The 20,427-nt window shown below is 38.0% G+C and overlaps 1 protein-coding gene across 7 annotated transcripts in view; it reads left to right on the forward strand.

Moving 5' to 3' along the window:
• The window catches only part of BBOX1 (gamma-butyrobetaine hydroxylase 1), a 519,348-nt gene that overhangs the window by 461,425 nt on the left and 37,496 nt on the right, over positions 1 to 20,427 (forward strand). For 6 of the 7 annotated variants that reach the window (XM_069091330.1, XM_069091326.1, XM_069091328.1 and 3 more), the window contains one exon: positions 5,642 to 5,792. The exons of the other annotated variant lie outside the window; for it this stretch is intronic. In XM_069091330.1, coding sequence (XP_068947431.1) covers positions 5,642 to 5,792 — 151 coding nt within the window. The remainder of the gene's footprint in view (positions 1 to 5,641; positions 5,793 to 20,427) is intronic. 7 annotated transcript variants of the gene reach the window in all.

Here is a 20,427-nt window from a genome sequence, read left to right on the forward strand (position 1 = left end):
ATATGCAGATGACACCACTCTGATTCCATTCTAGGAGTATTCTGTCTCATTTTGGAACAATCCTACCTATCTACATACATGTGAAATTTCTTTACTACCCCCTCATACTACAAGGGTCAGATTTGTCATATGATTTTCATGATATTCACTAGACCTTAAGTGACCTCTCCCTCAAACATGAAAAAAAGATTTTTTTTTCTTTTGTATTTTGATAAACACTGAAGAAGCTGCAGTTGTTCAATTTTATCTCAGGAAAAACTCAAAACTGGTTTGTTTAGTGTTGTGGAAACTCTTGCTGCTTTCAACACACAATTAAGTAATCAACTGTTTTGTGTATTTGTTTTTAGTTTTCATTTTGACAAACAATCATTATGATTAAAGTTATTAGAATAAAATCTTTGAACTTTTTTTTCAAATTATGTCAGAAAGTGAAGAATTAAGAAGTCTTTGGATGAGAATGAAAGGGGAGAGTGTAAAGGCTGATTTAAAGCTTAACATAAAAAAAGAGATTTTGGCAACTGGTCCATCACTTCCTGGTAAATAAAAGGAAGAAAAATGGAATCACTGGCAGATTTTATATTCTTGAGCTCAGACATCACAGCTGATGGTGACTGCAGCCATGAAATTAAAAGATGCCTGGGAAATCTATGACAAATCTGGACAGCATGCTAAAAAACAGAGACATCACCTCGCTGACAAAGGTCCATCTAGTCAAAGCTATGGTTTTTCCAGTAGTAACATATGGCTGTAAGAGCTGGACTAGAAGGAAAGCTAAGTGTTACAGAATCAATGCTTTCAAACTGTGATGCTAGAGAAGGCTTTTGAGAGTCCCTCAATCAGCAAGAGGATCAAATCAGTCAATACTTAAATTAATTCAGGCAATTCACTGGAAAGGCAAATACTGAAGCTGAAGATTAAATACCTTGACCACATAATGAGAAGATAGGATTCATTGGAAAGACCCTGATGTAGGGAAAGACTGAAGGCAAAAGGAGAAAAGGATGGCAAAGGATGAGATGGATAGATAGAGTCATGGAAGCAATGAACATGAGCTTGGAGAGACATAGAAAGATTGTGGAGGATAGAAAATCCTGGAGTGCCACAGTGCGGGGTCACAAAGAGTCAGACCCAAGAACAAAAAGAACTCCCTGACTCCCGGTCCAGTACTCCATCCACTGAGTCATCTAGCTGCCCCAAACCTAATAACACTTTATAAATGCTAGCTGTTATTATCATTGCCATTAGTAGTGGTTGTTATTCTTGTTGCTGTCACTATCCCTGCTTCAGGCCCCAGGGAGATTAAATTGCTAAGTGTACAATCCTTGCAGACATTGGGAGAGCCACCCAGGAAAACCAGAGTCTAACGCTTCATGGCTCAGCTTCCTTGTTCTCTCCCCTTCCAACACACCTCGCTCTTCATCTGTAATATAATGGAGTAGCAATTTACAAAACCCAAAAAAACCACTGGAGTCTGAACCATAACAAACACCAGGCTGGAGGGTCCAGACTTCCCTCGTCTTTCTGTGCTACCCACAGGCAGCACCAGCATGAGAATCAGGCTGATGTCTTCATCAGGATTATCAGCCACACATGTTGCCTTTCTGCCCCACAGATGAATTGTCCAGCTTCCCCTACTTGTGGTCACAGAGGGGTTGCAATTAGCTTCAATGGAGGGCATTCTCACACAAATGAAAAATCACAGCCAATGAGAATAAGGTCCGTAAGGCAGAGTAACATCTGCCAGTACCAGCAGAATGGAGCAAAATAAAATGATACCATTTCCATTGAAACAGTGTAAAAATGGAATCATACTGACCAAATACAGATCAGAACAGTAAGAACATAACTGGTTGCTGCTTCCAGGACACACTAGAAAACTTTTTCATTGTTTCAAATGGGCCCTGAATTTTCAAACCTATTTCCAAGAATTTATAAGTTAAAGGAGAAACAATGCTGTGCTTAGATATCTATATGGATATTTAGGAGTTTATTTTTCTATTTTGTTACATGCTTTATTATTACTCTCTTCCCTCAAACATTTGCACTCCAGAATTAGTATATAAACCAGTATCTTGATAAAAGATTCTTCAGTAAAATTCTATTCTGATGCCTCATCATGACAAGAAGATAATCTGGGTTCTCAATGGCAATGGTAGCAGCGTTCAGACTCTGACCAGTCCTACCAACAGGAAAAGTTTGCAGTGGTGAGGAACCTGCAGCCTTGAGGCCACATGAGGCCCCCTAGTCCCTCAAGTACAGTCCTTTGAATCCAAATTTCACAGAACAAATCCCCTTAATGAAAGGATTTTGTTCTATAAAACTTGGATTCAGCCAAAAAGCCACACCCAAGGACCTAGTAGGCCACATGCGGCCTTGAGGCTTCAGGGTCCCCGCCCCTGGTAATGGCCCAGTGATGGACCTTATGTCTGTGGGCTGAGGATCAGCCTAGCCTTTACTGTATGTAAAGCGTGGAGAGGGTAAAATGAAAGGATTCTCTACTTCACCGCCCTTCCTACCCCAAGGGCCTTATAGTGTAACAGGAGCAGACAACACACGCAGAGAGAAATAGATTAGATTGTTTGAGGGGAAGAGAAAGAACAAGTTCCCATAGTAATAGTGATCAAGGAAGGCTTCAGAGAGGTGGTGAATGATGATAGAAATCCTGGGGGACAGAGGTAGGGGTGGTTGCATTGAAGGCATGGGGAAGACCTGGCAGGAATTCCATCTGTGGGGCAGATGATGGAGATAGAAGACAGAATGTTAAGTTCAGAAAACAGCTCTCATTCACTTTGGCTACAGTGTATATAGCATGTGATGGGGGAGAAGTATGAAATAAGGCTAGAAAGGCTAGTTGATGTTCAATTATGGAAGCCCTTTAAAGGCTGGACTGAGGAGGTTTTTATTTTGTCCTGTTGGGAGCCATGAAAGGTTTTCTGAAGGGAATCGTGGTATGGTCAGATGTTTGGCTTTAGAAAGACTGTCATGGTGGCCTCATGGAATATAGAGTGAAGAAGGGAGAGGGTGGGAGTCCAGTTAGGAAATTACTGCAATAGTCTGGGCAACAAGTGATAAGGGCGTGACCTAGAGTACAATGAGAAAAAGATAGATAAGAGTTTTGTTTTTAAATGATTCTGTGCTAATATAATTCATAGAACTTGGCAATTGAGTCTGGGGGAGGGGTAGAGAGAGAAGAGTAAATGGTGAAAAGAGAAGATTCTGTGGTTATGCACCTGAGAGGACAGTCATACCCCTGACAAAAATATGAATGTTTGGGGGAGAGTCAGAGTTAAGGGGCAAAGCAAATAGTTCTCCCTGGATCATGGAAACAATCGGGTGGACACTTAGAGAAAGATCTGACTGCACATCTGGCTTCAGACACTTACTCACTGTGTGACTATGGGCAGATCACTTAAGCTCTCCTAGTCTAAAGGACAAAGTAGTTGTGATAACCTCTAAGGTAACTTTCAACTCCAAAACCAGGACACAAAACCAGTTAAGAACCCCTGCTCCATTTTCTCGACATCACAGGGTACCAATGGAAGCCCCAGGATGTCAAGAGGTTATTACTTTTTCTTACGAATTATCAGCCTAACATAATAGTTTACAATATAGAGTTATGACTACATGATGTCAGATTTCTGGCTGAAATCTCAAAATGTCATTCAAAGACTTGGAAACAAAGTTTGCTGAATTTTGCTATTGTTGTTTAGATGGCTAGAAGAGCCAGAGATTCATTTCTATTTAGAAATGCAAAATTTTCACCATACGGTCAAAATGATCAGCACTTAATGTATTTCACAGAACAAGGGGGAGGAAAAAAATCTGTATACTGTGTGATCTTCCATGTGTGACGCTAAATCCATATGCTTGGCTCTCTTTGTCCTAATTGCCAGAAAGCTAACATGTTTTTCCTATTTCTTTGAAATGGCACAGAAATATAACCCTGACCTTGACTGGTATGTTTTATCATAAATTGAAATTTGTAAGGCAGTTCCAATTCCTTTCCAAAAGACTATCAATATAGAAGCCTGGTGTAGCAGCAAGCACCCTAAGCGTCCCAAGGGTGGCTGCCAATACAGGTTCTTGGATCAAACAACATCTGGGTTTCAAAGCCGGGGGGCTCTGGACAACAGCTTCCCAGAATCCAGATCAAATCACAGAACACTTCTCAAAGTGAGCCCCAAAACAAAGCTACACATCAGGGCTTATATAGCCTTCTCCTGGCTCAGAGAATGTAACAACCTTATTGACTCACTGGCCAATGAAGAAGTATCTACTGAAAAACAAGCCTACCACCCCAGGTTCCAGGTGCACTTTAGCCTAGGGGCAGGGAAAATTTTTAAAATCTACATTCCCATTACACCTGGTTTACTTATAATAGAAAGAACACTGTTCATGGAGTTCCAGAGACGTGAGTTTGAATCCCCATTCTGCCCCCTTAAAATCTATTGCTGCTTAAAGATAGTATATTATAAAGGGGATTCTTGTGTGGGTATAGGCTGGACTAAAATGGTGGCCTCTGTGGTCATTTTGTATCATTTGAAAATCACTTCTGTGCCTTTCCTTCTTTTTAAATAATCAGAAAAGACCTCAAATATTGAATATTTCTTAAAGACTGTAATGGGGGTGGGAGAACTGGCCTGATACAAAATCCTTGGGCAATCCTCTTTCACTAAGGGAACATCATTATGCAGACTGACCTTTCTTTTCCATTAACATGATATAGAACTAATTTCAGCCATGCCATTTTGAGATAGGTCTAGCTGTTAGTTTTTCAAACATGAACCAGCCTCTCTAAATTCTATCTCTCCTAACTTTTCCCTCTGGAGATAAGCAGAATAAGTCTCATTTATTTATTATAAGGTCAGGAAGTTTCATCACAAATGATGAGAGTAAAATACACATGGTTCATGCCTTCCCTTTTTTTTTTTTTTTTCAATCTGATGACTACCTTAAAAATTACAGCAAATATATTGTTCGGTCATTTTTTAATTGTGCACCATACTTTATGAACCCATTTGGAATTTTCTTGGCAAAGATACTAGAATGGTTTGCCATTTCCTTCAGCTCATTTTACAGATAAGGAAACTGAGGCAAACAAGGTTAAGTGACTTGCTTAGGGCCACACAATTAGTAAGTGTCTGAGACCAGATTTGAACTCAGAAAGACGAGCCTTCCTACCTCCAAGGCCAGCACTCTAACCACTGCACCATCTAGCTGCTCCAGCAAATATATTAACTTTTATAACATTGGAAAAGCAAAACACGGGTACTTTCCTACCCTCTTGTTTTCTCCTACAAGCATTCTATATAGAGTAAGCATTTAATAAACATTTACTGAATCAAACTAAATGGTAGTTTCACAAGAATGAGTTACCATATTATCAAGTAGGAGAAAAATAGAAAAAAAAGGAGGAGAAAAAATAGCACAAGTAAATAAGTAAAACCAAAGCGTTCTCATGAACAAGGCTGCCTCCCCTAGTCCATGCCCCATATTCCTTTCCTTTCCATTTTATAGTCAGGGAATGTTTTTATAACATTGGCACTTGAACAGCAAACCTCCGATTTAGAAAAGTTATATGGTATGACACTTTCGTGAAGTGGAGTTGGATGATTTTATGCATTGGCTTCATCTTTATCAGATGCTGTACACCCAAGGGACAGATTTTGACTTGCTGATTCTACCAGTGCACACTTTGGGAAAACTACAAGCCAAAAAGGAAGCAGAGAGTCAAAACTCATTACTCCTGAACTCTAATTCTACCCTAGTCCATCAGGCAGGCAATCAACATGGTAAGCTTACACTCAGTAACTCAGGATAGCATTCCATTGTGGAACCCAGTGATATACATGGATTATTCATAATTTCTCATCAGGTATGCCAGATTTAGATCTTCCAATATTCCCATATGTAACTGGCATGAATGTATTGTGGACAAACATTTTTTTTTAATTTTCCATTTCTATAGTGATGAGGTCATTTATTCTATTGGTTTAAGCCAAAATCCAAGTGAAATAATTAGGAAGATAGTCCTTAAGATTCCTTGGCCTAATGTAACCTTCTTTTTTCTTGTTCTTTTGCAAACAATAAGTATTACAAACATCATTTGCCAACCACTTGCCATATTCTTGCAAAATGTTTTTGATGATGATAGAAAAGAAGACTGATATTCCCTTCCTCTAACCACAGAATGTGTATTTATCATGGTAAAACTATAGAGTCCCATTGAGATCCATAACTTGTTTACATTGGTTTTTGTATACTTTTTGTGCTTTTCTGGTCATTATTCAGCCATGAATTCAACAATTTATTAAGCATTTGCTTAAGAAGAGAAGTAGTGTGGGGTAAGGGCAAAATAGTTGGCTTTGGCATCAGTGAGACTTGGGCTCAGGTCCCCCCTGACATATACTGGCTAAATGACCCTGGGTAACTCACTTCAACTCTATCTGATTAATCCTATTGCCAATGATTCTCATGTACCATAGTTTGCTTTTATTTTTTAATAAGAGTTAGAATTTATATAATATTTTAAGGTTTGCAAAATACTCTCCCAATATTGTTTCACCTGATCCTTACAACACCCCTGGGATGTGGATGTGATTATTATCCCCTTTTATAGATAAAGGACCTGGGGCAGACAGCAGTTGTGACTTGCCCAGAGTCACACAGATACTAAACAGTAAATAAGTAAAACCTAAGCTGGCTTTGAACTTAGGTCTTCCTGACTCCAGGTTCAGCATTCTATCTGCTGTTCTCCCTAAGTTAGTATCAGAGAGACAAGGCTATAGTTCATTAAATAAGGATTTAAATAGAAAAAAATCACATCCTCCACTGCACCATCTAACTGCTTATTTTTTCCCCTAAATTCTTATACTGTAAGTACCCTGAGAACAGGATCTGTGTTGGATTTATCTTTGTATTCCCATAGTGCCTTGCACTATGTACATGTGGCATGAGCTTAACAAATATTTTTTTTAATTTCTCTTCATAAATATTTGGTATAGACACTTTCTGTATCTCCAGTGATTAACACAGTGCCTGCCACATACTAGGGGCTTAATAGATATTTATTGATTTGTTAAATAGAAGGAAGAAAGTGAAAATACAATATTGGAGAGATATCGATTCCCATGTTGGAGGACTGAACAATTGATTCTTGTTGGAAAGTCCCAGGACACATAAACAGAAAAGGTGGCATCTGAAGCGGTCTTTGAGGGGTGGGTAGGAAGAGGTTAGTTGGGTCTAGAGAAGGAGGATATTTCAAACAGGAGAAAACAGCCTGAACAAAGACACAAACAAAAAGGAATCCACTGGCCATGTTTGGAGAACAGCAAGGAATCCAAATTTTCTAGGGCATAGGCTGTGTGAAGGAAAGAAGCAGGAAATAAGACTGGAAAAACAGATTAAGACTGGATTGGGAAGTTTTTGAATGCCAGATGAAGGAATTTAGAATGTGACTCTTGAAGGATGCATTGAATAATTTTCTTGCGTGGGGGCCGTGTAAAACAGCTTTAGTCTCTAGACTTCTGACATGTAGCTGAAAATTCTTCCAGGTTGCCTCCCTATCTGCCTTTGCATCACAGGACCTGGGACATACTATGCAATTTATGGGGGCAGCTAGGTGGTACAGTGGGCCTGGAATCAGGAAGACTCATCTTCATGAGTTCAAATACAACCTCAGACATCAGTTATGTGACCCTGGGCAAGTCATTTAACCCTTTTGCCTCAATTTCCTCATCTGTAAAATGAATCAGAGAAGGAAATGGCAAACCATTCCAGCATCTCTGCTAAGAAATCTCCAAATATGGTCTCAAGGAATCAGACATTACTGAACAAAGAAACTACAAATGCACATCATGGATACTTCTTGATTGATTGATTTGTAAACATACAAGTAGAAGATGGTCAGTGATCATTGAGTCCAGAGATTCTTAACCTGGGGTCCATGAACTTTCTCTAAAAATATTTTTAAAATTATATTTCCATGTAATTAGTTTCCTTTGTAATCCTATGTATTCTTCTTTTACACATTTAAAAACACTATTTTGAGGTATCCCTAGGTTTTACCAGACTAACTCACAAAAGAAGTTAAGAACCCCTGGGCTAGTCATTTTATGGATAAGGAAACTGAGGCTCGAGAGAGGCAAAGAAGTCCAAGGTCACAGTGATAAATGGCAACCTTTTCACCATACTCCCATTTACACACACACACACACACACACACACACACACACACACACACCAAAACAGGTAGAAGGATGTCTATTCCCAAGAGAAATTTTGGATTTGCTTTTTTTTTCTCCTTAAAATATCAGATTAAGTTATAGGTCAGGCCTTTTATCAGAAGAGAAATTGTCAAAGGTTTGAGTTGGGGGGAGAAGTCCATTCTTAACTAGAGTCCTTTGCCCCAAGAAAGAATCCTTTTACTCTTTAAGGATTTTTGGTTCATTCTTGCTTTGCTTTTTTTGTTTTCTGGGCATTCTTACTGGCCTTTTTTTTTTTTGTTCCTGGGCATGGCCCAGAGAAGTTATTTACAGGAAATGATACGGAACGATTGACTCTTCTTTTGCCCATTAGATGAACTGGTCTCATAGCCAAAGAACAGTTCACAGCAGGTGGGGTTCTTGAGCTTCCAAAATAATACATTTCAGTTCAATGTCCTAGACTTCTAAGTCTTTCTCTAAAGACGATTTCAGGGTCCTTCCTTTTTGAAATGAAATTTAAGACCTAGGAATGTGACGCTGAACCCTCAGACATGATCCCAACAAATGGCTCCTTGAAAGTCAGCACAGTATGTGAATAAATTTTATTATGTGTGAAGCATATGTCTAAGGAAGTATTTATTAGAAAGGCCACAAGTTAAATTAGAAAGAATGGGTCATACCTTAAATATTCTGTAATTTGCTACACTGTTTACATTCCCATGCTCAAGTGTGAAAGTTAAATTTGTTTTGAATGCATTCTCCTGACATGTGATTTATTATAGTCAAGTATGTTTTTATTCAAGTCCCTAGGTATTTGTTTTCCATTTGAGAGGGGGTAAAAAGGGGAAATGTCTTTAAAAAATTTTTTTTCAGTTTTTAGAGACAATAATATTGAATAACACAGTCAGCATCATGTTTGAGTTTTTTTGTTTTGTTTTTGCAAGGGCAGTTTAATGAAGTGTGATATTATTTCTTCCCAAACACTAGGTTATTCTTTCATTCTTTGACAATCTTAATGAATTTGGTAACTGGTTTGTCCCAGAGCAATTTCTTTGAAAATAAAATCTGAAATAAAAGATTGCATGAATGATTTCCATTAGGATGCATGCGCTTGGATCCTGACTTTTCCAGAGTTTATTTATGCCAGAAAGCGCCAATGGGGCAGTGGTGGTTGGTAATTTGCCACCTTGGCAGAATGTCAAGATCATTGTAACCATTCCTTCCCAGTCTGGTAAGTCAGGAAAACATAATCCAAATAATGTATCTCTAGTAATGGTGGTTATTCCTGATGAGAAAGGCAGTGGAGTTATGAAGCACCGTTATTCACTGCTATCTTTCTGTAGGACCAGAACATTTGCTCCCTATTGATACGAGGATCAATTATTTTATCCTCTCCTTATCCTTTGTATAAGTTCTGCAATATACATAATCATTGACATAGTTTTTCTGTAGACATAACTTAAAAGTAAATAGTGGCATGCACACTCAATTTTTGCTGATAGGGTATGTGGTCAAAAAAAGTTTAAACACCATTCATGTAAAGAGAGACATTCAGAAAGGCAGCCTCATCTACTAAAAATGTTGGACTCAGAGCCTCAAAGATGTGGGTTTTAATCCTGTCTTCAGGCACTTGTATGTCTTTTTGACCCAAGACAATTCAATTTCTCTGAAGCTATTCCCTTTTCTATAAAATGGGGATGTTTTGTAAGATTCAAATAAAACAACAAATGCAAAATGCTTTGGAGATCTAACACACCATATAAATGTGAGCTATTGCTATTTTATTAGTCCAAATTCTTCTTTTTACCCAAGAGAAAAATGAGTCCCAGAGGAGTTAATGCTAAATTACATAACATAGTGAGTGGCAGATCTGGTGTGCAAATTCAGTGTTCTTTCTCCCTCTACCATGCTTGGAAAATCTAATTTAGTCTATATTTAAAAAGAGAAGTTACTTCTCTTGTGTGGTCTTAAAAGGAAAAGTGAACATGAATAAAAATAGCAATTGTGCCCAATCATGCGTAGTTTGTACCCTACACATATCTTCTTTTGGATTGTCAAATGTTTAAATATTTACATTCCTGTGAATGTGTTTCTTTTTTAATCTGACTTTAAAATTGCATAAGACTCAAGCCAATGAAACTTCCTGTAAAATAAGAACAGTCTTAAGCAAAACCAAATGGCCCAAATGAATGGACTACCCAAAATACAGGCACATGCTAACAAAGGAAAAGGCTGGTTGATTGTTAGCTGCGCTGAAGCAGTATTCATTTTAGAAATGACAAGTCTCAGCCTTGAGTGTTATCTTGCACAGTGAAACCTGCCTGTGTTGTGGGGTTTTCTACACTGAAATTCCCACCTCTAAGTTGGCGTTTATCATTAAATGCCCAGAATCAAGTATGGTGAAATAAAAGCTTTCTCAATTCCAACATCCAGTTCAGCAAATATTTGTCAAACACTTAGTCTGTGCAAAGCACTGTATTAAACTCAGGGAATCCAAAGACAAGCATCAAATACATTGTCTGTATGAGTTGGCCAAGTTATTTCACCTCTACAAGACTAAGTTTCCTCAACTCTAAAGAGAAGGGGATGAACTAAATCTCCAAAGTCCCATGTAGCGCTTACACCATAAACCTATGAAAGATCTCCTCATCTTATGTTATTTTTTTTAAAGCAATAGGGGTTAAGTAACTTGCTCAAGGTTACACGGCCAGTTATTTCTGGGTGTGGTGCTGAGTATCTGAGCCCGGATTTGATCCAGGTCATCCCTACACTGGAGCTGGTGCTCTTACTCGCTGAGCCACCTGGCCGCCCCTACCTCATCTTACTTTAACTGCATAGTAGATAGAGAATTGTATGTGGAGTCTGGAAGACCTGGGATCAAATCCCTGTTGAGACAATAACTGCATGATCCTAGAAAAGGTTCTTCACCTGACTGAGCCTCAGTTTCCTCACTGTTACATTAAAGTGCTGGACTTCGTGGCCTGTAAAATCCTTTGTAGCTCCAAACTTAGGAACCTAATTTCCTAAGATATAACATAAACAAAATAAATATGTGTAGTGCCAAAATAATATTTACAGGGCCCACAATCACATTAAAGACCATAACTATAAGTATCAAATTCCAATTCTCATTACAGTATGAGAGAGTAAAGGAAGAATCAGATAGTGATATCCAGGAATGTATGAGAAGAGGGAGCACTAAAGGCCATGAGATCAGGGAAAGCTTCATGGAAGAAGAGGCATTTGAGCTTGGCCTTGAAGGAAGACAAGGATCCTGGGAAGCATAACTGAGGATAGAGGTCACTGCAGGAATGAGAAACAGCTTATACAAATGCATGGAGGCTGAACTTGGCCAACTCATACAGACAAATGCATGATGGTATCTGGGTGAGAAGGCAGCATATAGAAGACTACACTGAAATTCCTGGATTGTAGAGTGTGTAAAGGAAAGTCACTGAAAATAAGACTGGAAGAGATACATTGGAAATAAATTGCAACAGATCTGAAAATAGTGCCCTGAAGGAGTTTGTGTTTAATTTAGGGGGGCAACAAGGAAGAACTAAAGGTTAATGATTAGAGTCATAATATGATCAGACTTGTACTTTAAGAAGATTATTTGGAAATTGTGTGAAGGAAGACTAAACAAGGAAAGATTAGAAGCAGAGAGACCAACTAAGAGATTTAACAGTTTGGGCAAAGTCATGGGAATAAATGGAAAAGAAGGATATTAGAGGCAATATGAAGGTATTAAAAAAAAACTTTAAGGTTATACATTTAGAAATCTTGGGTAAGGATGGGGTGGGGTGACCTTAACAGAGACCAGGTAGTTTAGAGGAGGGGGTAGACTGAAACTCTTTATGTGTTGACTTTAAGGTGCACAGAAGGCACCCATGTGGCTAACAAAGCAGGACTAAAATTGAAGAGAAATTAGAGCTGGGCACATAGATAAAAGAGTCACATGCCAAGAGATGATGATGATGATGCCACCAATGGGAATAGATGAGAAAGGACAGAGAGAAAAGACTTGGGGTCCAACCATGCTTAGGGTACCAAAAATGGTTTATGAGAAGGTGGAGCTGGAAAGGTACAAAGAGAAGAGAAATAACAGAGTGATGGAAATCAAAAGAGGGAGTTGTCAATTCTTGGCGACAAGTTCCCAAAAGTCCAATGAAGATTTTTTTTAATGGCATTGAAATTAAGAGGTCAATGATAGCATTTTGAGGGACAGATTTTTATTATCTTTTTTTGTTTCTAGGGGCCTCTTATAAAGAACCATCTGAGTTGTAGGAATTCAAAGAGAAAGTCAAAGAAATTAAGGAGCCAAAATATGTAAAGGTCTTAGTATTTGCCTTCAGCAAACAAATCCTGATTTTCCATAAGAGACAGATACTTGGCTTGGTGACTAGAATGCCACACTTAGAGTCACAAAGATCAGAGTACAAATCCTGCCTCACACATCAACTATGTGACTCTGGGCAAGTCACTTAACTTCTCTAAGCCTCAGTTTCCTCATCTGTAAAATGAGGATAATAGGGGTGGCTAGGTGGCACAGTGAATAGAGGACCAGTCCTGGAGTCAGGAGGACCTGAGTTCAAATCCAGCCTCAGATACTTAACACTTACTTGTCATGTGACCTTGGGCAAGTCACTTAACCCCAAATGCCCCTCCAAAAAGCAAAAAAAAAAAAATAAATGAGGATAATAATAACACCTGTCTCTTAGAGTTTTATAAAACGAGATTTATATATATGTATATTTATAAACTGAGATAAAGTGCTTTGCAGATCTCAAAGCACTCTATAAATGGTAGCTATTATCATTATACTGAACATTGAATTATGATAATAAGAAAAGCTACATATATCCAGCACTTAAATGTATACAAGGTGCCTTATTTACATCATTTCATATGATCCTCCAATAGTCCTAGATAGCAGGCATTATTTTAAAACTGAGGCTGAGTTTTAACATCAGTAAGACCCATAGCTTTCTGACAAAGTCCAACACTATCCATTATGCCATGCCAAATATCAGATTTAATTTATCTGTTATGCTTTAGTAAGTACAGCAAAGGCAGTGAAAGATAGTATTTATATAATGCTTTAAACTTCACAAGTACTTGACATATTTTAACTCATTTGATCCCCACAACAATGCTATGAGATAGGGACTATTTATATTCCCATTTAAGAAATGAGAAAATTGAAGCAGAGATTAAGTAGCTTAACCAGGTTCATACTGCTAGGGAGTCTGAGGCCGAATTCCAGCTCAGGTCCAAGTTCTGCTGTCTATCCACTGAGTCTCTTAAATGCCTAATATAAAATGTTGTCCTTTGCATCAGTAAGGCCATAGGTATGCACAGAGCTCTAAGCACACCAATGGTAAGACCCATTTTTTTCCACTGCTGGTGATAAGTGTGCACTGATCCTGCTATGCTCTCTCTCAGTGGTCCTTATGACTAAAGAGATAACATTTGCAAGATGGCTATTTTATGCTATTAAGAGACCAGAGAACCACTAACCAACCTGTGTGGGTAAAATAATAAGAAATTATGATTATTATATTTTTCTGATTAGCTATATGGTATAGTGCATAGAAGGCTGGACTTGGAGTTTGGAAGACCTGAGTTCAAACCTTGTCTTAGAAATTTACAAGCTGTGTGACCACACAAACTGCTTAACCTCTCTAACCCTCCATTTTCTTATTTGTAAAATGAAGGGATTGGAGTCTATGGCCTCTATGGTCCTTCCAGTTCTAAATCTCGTGATCCTATGTAGTTATTACCCTTTGATAGGTTACATTTACAAAGTAAGTAACAGGAATTATCACTATTCCTCACTATACCCCCATGGGATAGGTAACAACAAATATTACTGTCCCTTTTTTTCAGAGAAGAGAAAATTAAGCCTTACACAAATGAGATAATTCGCTCAAAGTCATACAGAGCCAGGATACCCATTCCTATTCAAAACTTCAGACTGTCCTTTCTACAACATCATCCCTGGTCCTTACCTTCATTGGCACAGTTTGCTAACCAGATGAAAAGAAATCAATTGGTTTGTTGACTACACAGAATGTCAACAGTCCTAGGGAACCAAACTAAAATGAATGACAGATTGATCATTTGATCTGTAAGCCCCATGCCAGCTCTAAAATTCCATGAATCTATTAAGTTTCTGTCTTGATTAAATTTAAGCCATTATCTGCATTCAATCTAAGTTGACAGTTATATTTAATTTATTTATAACCTTAGATAAAAATAAGTGATGGTTTCTTTTTTATGCCTATATAGTGAAATCCTCTTCCAACTTGAAGTTGGACAATTTTATTGCCTAGTGATCAGTCAACATCCAAAGTATTTATCACCATCTGGGCCTTTTCCATCAATAACATATTCTATAGCTTGATAAGTGATTTTAAATGGATTGAGCAATCCCAGGAGTGGCTAGAAAAAATGTTGGCATGATATGAACATCTCCACCAAACAGAGATATCTTTTTCTGGAGAAAGCTGGCTGGCTTCATGGGTATAAAGCCCATTTGGAATAGAAGCAATAATTGACACAATGAAGGCCACCCAAAAGAAAAAAAAGGTGGCAGATCTTGAGGAATACAGACACATAAACAATTAAATCTTGATTTCTCTCAGTCTAAAATGTGTCAAACATTGGGCTCCATTAACTTTAGAAGAAAGATGGTTAGGGTTAGCCAAAGAGATCATGGGCTGTGTGCCTTTCAAGCCCGCTGAGAAAAATCAGTAGGGATAGGATATTGGTTGTGATTTTGTGTCTTTAAATAATGTTTTGTAATTGAAGATTTGAAGGCTTTAAAATGCTCTCAATTCTCCCTTGTCCTTTAAAGACAAGTCAGCACAGCTCCTGCCTTTACAACAAGCCTTATTAAGCACACAGGGTTGGACAGACTTACAAAACTGGAATGTTTAATCTTCATCTGCTTGTTCAAATACTGTCAAAACTGCTGATAGTTTTACTCAGATCTCTTCAGACAAAAATGTTTTGGATGGAATCCACAATAACTTGTTGCTTATGGTACGAGGGTGCTTGTTACATCACTATCCTGGCTCCCAATCTGGGAGGGTTTTTTTCCCTTCTACATTTCTTTTATCCCCAGTTTTAGGGAAGGGTAAAAAAAAAACCTTTAGAAAAATTATATTAATGAATGCTAATTCCATTTTGATAACTTAATAACAAGTTGATTGCAGTGAAATTTTTACTATAAGAAAAAGTAGCCTGTTTTTTCCTTTGTCAATCAACAAATTCTACCTACCCATTCCACACTAACCAGATCCCCTACACCTAGACATACCAGAGAAGTAAAAGACAGTGTGGCATAGTAGAAAGAAGGGAATACATATTTATAGAGCACCCACTATGCATCAGGCACAGTGCTAAGCACTTTATCTCTAATTATAATAACTCATTTGGTCCTCACAACAACCCTAAGAGGTAAATGCTATTATTATACCCATTTTATAGTTGGGGAAACTGGGGCCAACAGAGTTTAAGTGGCTTGCACAGGGTCACCCAACTAGTAAGTGGCTGAGGCTGGAAAGAATGCTGGATTTAGAGTCATAGATCTTGAATTCAAATCCTTTGCCGCTTACTACTTGGATGACCTTAGGCAAGTCACATCACATCAGGGCTCAGATTCTTCATCTGTAAAGTGAGAGGTCTGAACTAAATGCAAGATCTCTTATTTTTTGTTTTTGGGTTTTTTTTATTTTTTTTTTGCAAGATCTCTTATAACCTGAGATTTTCTATGATCACCAACTAATCAACAAATAGGTGTTGAGAACCTATGTGTAATATGCTGTGGAAAATAGCCAGAAGATTTTTTTACTTACTATTTGTTTTTAAAATTCTTTTCCTTTTAAATTTTGAGCTCTTAATTCTCTCTCTCTCTTACTTCCTCCCCCACCCACTGAGGAGGCGAGCAATATGATATCAATTACACATGTGGAATTATACAAAACATTTCTGTATTAACCATGTTTCAAAAAAAGCAAGAAAAATAAATTTGTACTCAGAGTTCATCATTTCTCTCTCTGGAGGCAAATAGAATTTTTCATCATGAGTCCTTTGAACTTGTCTTGGATCATTGTGTTAATCAACATAGCCAAGTCTTTCACAGTCAATCATCATTACAACATTGCTGTTATTGGGCATAATGACACCCTAGTTCTTCTCACTTGACTTTTCATCAGTTCATATAGGTCTTGACATGTTTTGTTTTGTTTCTGAAATGACCTCCCTGACTTGTTACTTTTTAAAGCATAATAGTACACCATCACAATCATATTTCACAACTTGTTCAGTCATTCCTCAATTAATGAGCTTCCTCTCAATTTCCAATTCTTTGCCACCACACAATAAAAGCTGTTATAAATATTTTTGTACATAATGGTGCTTTTCCTTTTTCTTTTATCTCTTTGGGAAACAGACCTAGTAGTGGCATTGGTGGGTATGCACAGTGTTATAGTCCTTTGGGAGTAATTACAAATTGTTTTCCAGAATGGTTAGGCCAATTCATTACTCCACCAACATTGCATTAGTGGACCTATGTTCCCTCATCACCTCCAGCATTTCTCATTTCTGATAGGTGTGAGGTGGTACCACAGAGTTGTTTTAATTTGCTTTCAATAGTGATTTAGATATATCAATAGTGATTTAGAATTTTGTTTTATATGACTATAGATATCTTCAATTTCTTCTTCTGAAAATTGCTTATTTATATCCTTTGACTATTTACCAATTGGGGAATGGTTATTATTTTTATATATTTGACACAGTCCTATACTCAGCATACATTTGAATATTGGAAAAACTTGCTGTGAATTTTTTTGATTTACTTTGTTGTCTATGGTACCTTTAATCAAAATGTAGTTTCCCTGATTATCTTTTTATTAAATCTATTTTTGCTTTTGCTTTGCCTAAGATCATAATTGCTGCTGCTGCTTTTTCTTACTTCAGCTGAAGCATATTATATTATGCTCAGGCCCTTTATTTTAACTCTGTGTCTGTTTCAAGTGGGTTTCTTGTAAGCAAAATATTGTTGTATTCTGGTTTCTAATCCATTTTGCTATATGTTTTCATTTTATAGGTGAACTAATCCCATTTACATTCAGTTTTGATTTACTAGCTCTGTGTTTCCCTCCATCCCATTTTCTTCTGTTTGTTCTTCTTCTTTCTCTCTTTATCCAGTCCTTCCTAAAAAGTCTATTTTGTTTCTGACCACTAGCTCCCTTAATTCATCATCTCTTTCATCATCCTCCCCCTTCTCTTATCCCTTTTCCTCCTTTTTCCCTATTAGGTAAGATAGAGATCTACACACAGTTGACTGTGCATATATGTATATGTGTGTACATATGTGCATATACATATGTATGTAATATATGTGTGAAGGTGTGGGTATATATCTATATACATATATGTATCTATACACACACACACATTCTTCCCTCTGAACTAATTCCAATGAGAGTGAGGTTCAGGCATTGTCCTTAACTCCTCCCTCCATTTCCCCCTCCACTATAAAGCTCTTCTTTGTGTACCTCCTTTTATGTGAATTTTCCCAATTCTACCTCTCCCTTCTCTCAGTGATTCCCTCTTTCTCATTCCTTCATTTTTTAAAAACCATTCCAACATTATCTACTCAGACCTATATTCTCTGTCTCTGTAAACTCCTTTTAAATAGCCATTTAATGATAAAGTTCTTAGGAAATACAAGTATCATCTTCCGATATAGGAATGTAAACAGCTTAACCCCTTGAGTGCCTTAGGCTTACTCTTTCATGTTTACCTTTTTATGCTTCTCTTGAGTCTAATGTTTAAATGTCAGGTTTTCTATTCAGCTCTGGTCTTTTCATCAGGAGTGCTTGAAAACTCTCCATTTTGTTAAATATCTATTTTTCTTCTGAAGGATTATGCTTAGTTTTGCTGGATAGGTTATCCTTGGTAGTAGTCCTAGATGTTTTACCTTCCAGAATATCATATTCTAAGTCCTTTAGTCCTTTAATGTGGAAGCTGCTCAATCTTGTGTGATCCTCACTGTTACAATACAATATTCAAATTTTGTTGCTAAGATATTATAGCAGTTGTCCTTGATAATTTCTTCAAATAAGGTATTTAAACTCTTTCTTTGATCTGGGCTTTCAGATAATCCAATAATTCTTAAATTACCTCTCCTCAATCTATTTTTCCAGGCCAGTTGTTTTTCCAGTGAAATATTTCACATTTTCTTCTACTTTTTCATACTTTTGACTTTGTTTTATGTTTCTTGATATTTCATGGAGTCAATAGCTTACACTTGCCCAATTCTACTTTTTAGATAATTATTTTCTTCAGGGAACTTTTATGTCTCTTTTTCCATTTGACCTATTCATTTTTTTAAGTAGTTATTTTCTTCAATGATATTTTGTGTCTCTTTTACCAGACTCTTAATTCTGGTTTTGTCACTTCTAACATCACTATCATTTCTTTGCCCAGTTTTTCCTGCACTACTCTCGTCTCTGTTTGACTCTTCCAGGAATTGTGGACTTGTGTCTAATGAGCACCTTTTTTTGAGGCTTTGCTTGTGTCTGTTTTCACATCATTAACTTCTGAGTTTGTGTCTTGGTCTTTCCTGCCACTGTAGAAGGTTTTTATAGTCAAGATCTTTTTTTTCCTTTATTTTTCCATCCTATTTCCTGCTTTGAACTTTATGTGAAAAAGTGGGCTCTGCTCACCTGTGGGTGAGGAGGCACCATCCCAAGCTTCAGGCTTTTTTTGTGCTGCTATTTTCAGAGCTACTTCTGGTTTCTGACAGTTTTAAATGCTTCTGAGGTGGTGAGATCTGGGGAGATGTATGAGAGAGGTACTCCTTTGGTCTGAACCCTATTCTTTACCCATAAAGGGTCCCTGGTCCCCTTCAGCTGCAAACCCTAGAGCTCCTCTTGGTCCTGGACCTGTGACCAGGTCCCCTGTTCTCCTGCAGCTACAAATAGTAAGGCTTCTCTTTGCCTTAGAACTGTGGCAAGGGCCCCTGTTTCCTTGTGATTGACCACCAGTGCTTCTTTCCACCCTAGAACTATAGCACAGAAATGTGTATGGGCAATAGAACTGTCAATCAGCACCAGCTGCACACAGTGTCAACAGAAGGTCCCTGTCAATCTCCTTCTGATCAGTTGTCTGACCCCCTTACCAGCTCTGGGTTGAGAGCTCCTGAAGCTGCTGCTTCTGTCAGTGTTGCTGCTTCTATGTTTATGCTCTCTGGACAGATCTCCACCCAGTGCCACATACGTTTCCTGCCAACCTCCTAAGTTTTCTTAGGCTGGAAAAATGTCTTACCCTAAAATTTAATTTAAGTGATTTGGAAGGGAAAGTTGAAAGAGTTCAGCAAGGTTTGCTTCCTCTGATCCACCACATTGGCTTTCCCATGGATCTTCAAAATACTAAGAAGTTTAAGATAGAATGAATGTAGAGCTCCTTTCTGCTTCCAGCTTCTGATTTAACTAATGCCTATTGCTATAGGGCTATCTCTTCCTAATGAGAAGAGTAGGCTCTGACCCAATGCTTGCTATAGCTCATTCAGAACAGCAGTAGATTGCATCAGCCTTAGAATCTGACACCTAAAGGAAGACCTTTGGGTTGTGTTCTGGCTCCTATTCTGATAGCCTTAGAGAACAAAGGGATTTGAACAAATCATCTAGCACAACCCTCACAATTTAGAGATGAGAAAACAGAGATCCCTTCATTTCAGCCTTGGTTTTTCAGTTTCAGCAAGAGATTCCCCATGGCAGGTATCAAGCTATTTAGAATATTCGTTCAACCACTTTTCAGTCATGTGCAACTCTTCATGAGTTGGGGGAACCCATTTGGGGTTTCCTTGGCAAAGATAGTGGCAAGGTTTGCCATTTTCTTCTCCAGCTCATTTTACAGATTAGGAAACTGAAGCAACCAGAGTTAAGTGACTTGCCCAGGGTCACATAGCTAGCGTCTGAGACCAGATTTGAACTTAGGAAGATGGGTCATCCTGACTCCAGGGCTGGCACTCTATCCACTGCACCACCTAGCTCCCTTTATTCCAGGGTTGTTAGGGTCCAGGGTCTCCCAGTTTCACAATTCTAACAACCTTCCTATTCTGTCGTATAGATGAGAGCTAGAGCAAGGTAAATAGAGAAGGTATAAAGACAAAACTCATCCCAAGGGACAAAGCCATCATCTTCTC

This window comes from Petaurus breviceps, unplaced genomic scaffold (assembly GCF_028583685.1).
Source record: "Petaurus breviceps papuanus isolate PSGF00001 unplaced genomic scaffold, PetGlider_PUasm1.0 188, whole genome shotgun sequence".
Lineage (NCBI taxonomy): Eukaryota > Metazoa > Chordata > Mammalia > Diprotodontia > Petauridae > Petaurus > Petaurus breviceps.